The sequence below is a fragment of the Protomyctophum parallelum genome, assembly GCF_964188405.1.
Source record: "Protomyctophum parallelum genome assembly, chromosome: 1".
NCBI lineage: Eukaryota > Metazoa > Chordata > Actinopteri > Myctophiformes > Myctophidae > Protomyctophum > Protomyctophum parallelum.
This window is the reverse complement of record NC_139697.1, coordinates 92,772,445-92,778,497: the sequence shown is the minus strand read 5'-3', so window position 1 is coordinate 92,778,497 and position 6,053 is coordinate 92,772,445. Positions and strand designations below refer to the sequence as shown.

Sequence of the window (6,053 nt, the reverse complement as noted above, 5' to 3'; positions counted from 1 at the left end):
CATAACATTATGGCACGGGTCCAGGATTGAAAACATATGCTGGCTTGCGGTCCCGCCTCCATGATCTTGAGAAGGTTCTTCTACCATTACTGCCACGAAAATGTGGAATGCCCTGACACCATCCATTCCTTTTAGCACTTTGTACATTTAGTGCAATACCTTGCTCCACCCCTTACTGATCTACAAGCTCACAACATTTGAAAATGTTTTTCAAAATGGTAAAAAAGAAGAAGAAAAAGAGTATATTTAGGGATAAGGGGTAAGTGAGGCAGCAAGGGAGAGCAAGATAGGTCAGCATGGCGATAACCCCCGCTTGTGACTGCTATACTTTTTGTCTAATAAAAGTACGGTATATGTTCCTAAATCTGGAGGAAATTCATATTTAAACTAGACAAAATATTCTCCGGGTCATCACCGTGCAGAAATGTACAAATAGGGTTAGGGTTAGGGTTAGAGATAGGGATAGTAATTTCGGAACAATGAACCTTCTGACTAATGACACGGCACCTTTTCCAGCCGAGTCTCCACACACACACAGGTTAGAGGAAACACTGACCAGGCACACCTGACGCGCAACTACAGAATGAATCAGGCTTTAGAAACACCAAATCGGAGTTGGCCTACATGAATTGATTGTTGTGAAACTTGGAGCAGCGATATTGAGTGTTTACTGTAATACTGTTTGTACCGTTCATCTCCATTGTGAGGGCCTCTGGCCATTTGAGTCCATCTATGTCCATGTCTACATGAATGGGCAGCAGCACTTGTGTTTGGGAGGGATTCTCATGGTTCACTGCAGGGTCATCATTGTCAAAGCTAAGGAAGAAATGGAACAACTTTTAACATACACACTTTAGACACTTAAAAGTTCCATCAGGGCTCTATAGCTATAGATGTACACATTCAAAGTTACAGGATGACAAATACTGTAAGATAAGAATGCGCAGGCAGAGACAGTGCTTAGACATTGTTTTGTTAATGATTTTCAACAACACAATTTTTGGCTACCTCAATAACAAACACGGTCTCATGGACAAGGAAGGTCCTGTGATCTTTGGCGACACCCAGTGAATGCCAAATATGCTGCTCTGGTTGTTGTTCTATACTTCTATACTAGGCCATATATTCAAGCTCACAGCTGATACTAGGTCTGCTATTTTGGCAAAATTGTGAAAGGTGGGCTATTTTCGTATAAATAGAAATGTATATTATCGTCACTCACAATGAATATTATAGTCACAATTTATAGATGTATTTTGTCCCATATACCGTGAACTTATATTTAGTCTTATATCGCTCAGTCCTAATAGCCACCCTACTGTTGGCCTTGGCGAAACTACAGAGGGGGTACAGTAGAACTTACCTGAGGTGCGCTGGAGGTGGTATGATGATGGGAACTGGTTTGGGAACTGCTCCGTATTTCTCATCATTGCCCTCAAAGATTTCTTCACATTCTGATGCCTTCAGTAGCATAACTCTAGGGGCTGTAGATTGGCAATAGGAAAGGAAACAAAAAAATAATCATTGTGGGCCGCTAACATTTCTGTTCACAACAATACAATACCATTACAAATAATGTTTTTTTTGGGGAGGGCTAATGGTTATTTACAGATATGGTATGTGTTATATGAAATAATTATCATAATCACAGTAATCCTTAATCATATTCAAGGGCTTTTGGAATAGAAATGAAACCGACTCCACTCACTTTAGAACACTGCAGAGGGTGTGCACGCCCGCGTGTGTCTAGCTTATGCTCGTTGACGCTTGTTAATGTCAAGGCAATTATGATTATGCACTGTCAAATAGGTCTAGATCTATTCTAACCTTATAACATTATACTTTTTGTCTAATAAAAGTAGTATATTTTCTTAAATACATAATTCATAATGGATAAACGGAACGAAAATACATCACATCACATCACACACGTAACCTCAGTGATGAATCCCAAGGTCATCGGGGTTTCAGGTCTTGCGAACATCATACCCCTCACTCGGGTGACCCAGCCGGGGTGATCAAGTCCCGACTTCCCAGTAGCTACCCTCGATCAGACCCACTAGGGAAAGACCAGGGCCACACAATCCGTTGGAACAACTCCAGAACTACTATGCCGGGACTGAGGTACAATTCTGGCATGTGGAGGGACTAGGCTTTAGATAATTCATAATTATCTAAACTAGACATATCTATTTTTTATTATCTATACATTGTCTGAAGGGATGCCAAACAACAATAGGTTTTACTATTCTCATGTATCTGTACACAAGTTGTAACAATAAAGTACAACCTTGACTCACCTGTCGATGAACAAACAATGGTCCACATGTCTGTCTGCCTCAACTTCTTTCTCTCCTCGAATGAGGCCAGCCTCCTCCATAAGCGCGGGTAGTGTTGGTACAGAGACCCATTGGACATACCCAGGTAGTTTCCCACCTGGAGGAGACGACACAGTCAACGTTATATGGCTTTGCTGCATTGTGATGTTTACAGCACACTCGATAATCACAATACAGGATGACCTGATAGCAGGGTGGTTAGAGCATGTACCACATGGTCTCTAACGTCAAGTCCCTGGTTCAATTCCCAGCCAGCAGGACCATTTGCTGCATGTCACTGACCTTCATATAGTTGTTTTTTTCTACTCGTCTGTCTCATAGGAGTTCAGAAACCTGTCTTCCAGTTACATCATCGTTAGGCAGATTATTATTATTATTAGGAATGGAATGTCATCCCACAGCACATTTTAGAAGTGTAAAAATGGCCAATGTGTGTTGTTTTTACCAGCTGCGAAGCAGAGCTGGTTTCATTATTACTGTGGGAGAGTGCAATCATCCAATCCGCTAATCAACTCAAAACAAGGGCGAATACCAACCATTTGCCATTTTGGAAAATTGTATGGAGGCGCTACCTACCTATACTCTAGGGCAGGGGTTCCCAAACTTTTTTGGACCAGGTACCCCTTTTGGGGTAGATATTGTTCCAGGTACCCCCTCATCCTCGCAACACAGATAACAATATATTTACAACCACAAGCAGTGTTTCCTGCAGGAAAAAGCTTTGTCATGGTGCTGGGCGCAGGCCGCAGGGGGGCCTTCTTGCGTCGAACATTTTGATGAATTAATTTATTTGATTAAATAATTAATTAATAAGATTAATAAATTAAGATTAATTTGTATTATTGCTCTTGTATTGCTATTGGAGACACTGGGGGGGACACTGGGCAGGCACTGGGGAGGCACTGGGGAGGCACTCGGGGGGACACTGGGGAGGCACTGGGGAGGCACTCGGGATGTACTCAGGGGGACACTGGGGAGGCACTCAGGGGGACACTGGGGAGGCACTCAGGGGGTCACTGGGGAGGCACTGAGGGGACACTGGGGAGGCACTGGGAAGGCACTGAGGGTACACTGGGGAGGCACTGGGGAGGCACTCAGGGGGACACTGGGGAGACACTGGGGAGGCACTCAGGGGGTCACTGGGGAGGCACTGAGGGGACACTGGGGAGGCACTGGGAAGGCACTGAGGGGACACTGTGGAGGCACTGGGAAGGCACTGAGGGGACACTGGGGAGGCACTGGGGAGACACTGGGGAGCATGGGGAGGCACTCAGGGGGACACTGGGGAGGCAATGGAGAGGCACTGAGGGGACACTGGGGAGGCACTGGGGAGCATGGGGAGGCACTCAGGGGGACACTGGGGAGGCACTCAGGGGGACACTGGGGAGGCACTGGGGAGGCACTCGGCTGGGCACTGGGGAGGCACTCAGGGGGACACTGGGGAGGCACTGGGAAGGCACTGAGGGGACACTGGGGAGGCACTGGGAAGGCACTGAGGGGACACTGGGGAGGCACTGGGGAGGCACTGAGGGGACACTGGGGAGACACTGGGGAGGCACTGGGGAGACACTGGGGAGACACTGGGCAGGCACTCAGGGGGACACTGGGGAGGCACTGGGGAGGCACTCGGGAGGCACTCAGGGGGACACTGGGGAGGCACTGGGGGGACACTGGGGAGGCCCTGGGGAGGCACTCAGGGGGACACTGGGGAGGCACTGGGGAACTGGGGAAGCACTGAGGGGACACTGGGGAGGCACTTGGAAGGCACTGGGGAGGCACTGGGGAGAAACTGCAGCCACTGGGGAGACATTGGGGAGGCACTGGGGAGGCACTCAGGGGGACACTGGGGAGGCACTCAGGGGACACTGGGGAGGTACTGGGGAGCCACTGGGCAGACACTGGGGAGGCACCATGGCGGACACTGGGGAGGCACTGGGCAGACACTGCAGGGCAGACACTGGGGTGGCACTTGGGGAGGCACTGGGGAGGTACTGGACATTTCATATCACACACACACCATGATTCACTAGCCCCCTCAAAAAAAAAAAAAAAAAAAAAAACCTTTTTTTTTTTTTTTTTGAGGGGGCTTGGGGTACCCCCTGGCTATGCGTCGCGTACCCCTAGGGGTCCGCGGACCCCACTTTGGGAACCGCTGCGTCTAGGGCGCAACCCACACATTTAGCTGCGTTGTACATTCCAGGAATGCCCGATCCTTACAAGCTATATACCTCGTTGTAAAGGTGACTAATCAACGATAAAAAACAATATAAAATACAATACCATCTGTTTTAGGTTTATTTATTTAGGTCTATTATTGTGTAACCTGGAATGACTGTGGCGTTGCCAACATTAGCAGTTTAGCATCGACTAGGAGTAAAATGCTACATCGAAGCTTTACACTGGGGAGACAAACATCAGAAACGAGTTAATTATTTGCTACATACCTCTGATCCAACCATGAAGAACTCTCCATCTTGTTCCAACTGGAATTTAATAGGTTCCCGCTCTGATGTGTTATTTAACACATTCGATGACAACATTGTGCTGCTGTTTTTGTTGTTGTTGTTGTTGTGTGATTGCTAGTGACTCTTGAGTGTGTGCGGCAGGAAGGAAGTGGCTTCTTCTATTACGTATGGTAGGTTGCAACGGCAAACATTGTGGTTAGCTGCATACCGCCACCTACTGTACCAGAGCTATTATACTATTATTATTTAATAAAGAGTTTATTAGTCCGTTCATAATATTCAGATCTATTTATTATTCTTATTGCTCTCTTCTGAATTAATCTGAAATGTATAACATTAGGGTTTGTCTATGCGTTTCCCCATATCTCCTCCACACAATAGGTAATGTACGGAACTATTAGTGAACAATATGTCCCGCTTTGAGAGTGTGTAAACACAAACATTGTCCCAACACAAACATTAAAAGCCATTGAAAATGAATGGCCATTTTTGAGTGTTTGTGTAAACACAAACCACAAATACAAGTAAGACGCGCAAACGCGGGAAGCGAACGCAGCTCGTGTGTGTGTGGTTGTGTGTGTGTGTGTGCTACAGCTGCGCCCTGTGTGTGTGTGTGTGTGTGTGTGTGTGTGTGTGTGCTACAGCTGCGCCCTCTGGTGGCGGGCGGGTGGTGTAACAGCGTGACACACACACACACACACACACACACACACACACACAGACATTCAGCCCTTGCTGTCATAGTAAGTGGCTCACTGCGTTCGCAATTACGGAAATTGTGATTGGCCGGAATGAGATTATGTGATGATGAGAGTGCCCCTCACTTCACACGGGTGTAATTATTTTCCATACTAGACATTTTACTCAGGTTTAATGTTTGTTTTGTAAACGCCATTGACAATGAAGGGAAAATTACGTCATAATGTACCTCATTGCGTCATATTGTCTCTTTGTTGATGGCGTTTAATGTTTGTGTTGGCACCGTTTGTTTTACATCACCTGATTACATCGTAGACTTTAATATATTAGTGCCCCTCACTTCACACAGGTGTGATTTTTGTAACTTTTTTGTAGCCACTCCTATATTCAGCTATAGTGAAGATTTTTGTCCCAACACAAACATTAAATGCCATTGACAATGAGTGGAGAATTTACGTGGACAAGCAAATCAGTTATTTTGTCACAACACAAACATTAAATGCCATTGACAATGAAGGGAGATTTTTTACTTAAACTGTATATGTGTACG

General features: G+C 46.1%; 1 protein-coding gene across 2 annotated transcripts; it reads right to left on the bottom strand.

The window, feature by feature from the left end:
- Positions 1–565: 565 nt before the first annotated feature.
- Positions 566–4,893, bottom strand: LOC310872521 (SWI/SNF-related matrix-associated actin-dependent regulator of chromatin subfamily B member 1-like). Of its 2 annotated transcripts, none has more exons than XR_014570402.1 (4): positions 4,784–4,893; positions 2,291–2,436; positions 1,364–1,484; positions 566–816 (listed from the first exon to the last, which is right to left on the bottom strand). XR_014570402.1 is itself a non-coding variant. In XM_083784451.1 (4 exons), the coding sequence occupies exons 1-4, from the start codon at positions 4,877–4,879 to the stop codon at positions 621–623; spliced, it is 549 nt and encodes a 182-aa protein (XP_083640577.1). In that variant the 5' UTR covers positions 4,880–4,887; the 3' UTR covers positions 566–620. The 2 variants fall into 2 exon arrangements, 1 of the variants encoding a protein (XP_083640577.1); XM_083784451.1 differs by having other exon boundaries at positions 2,301–2,436; positions 4,784–4,887.
- Positions 4,894–6,053: the final 1,160 nt, after the last annotated feature.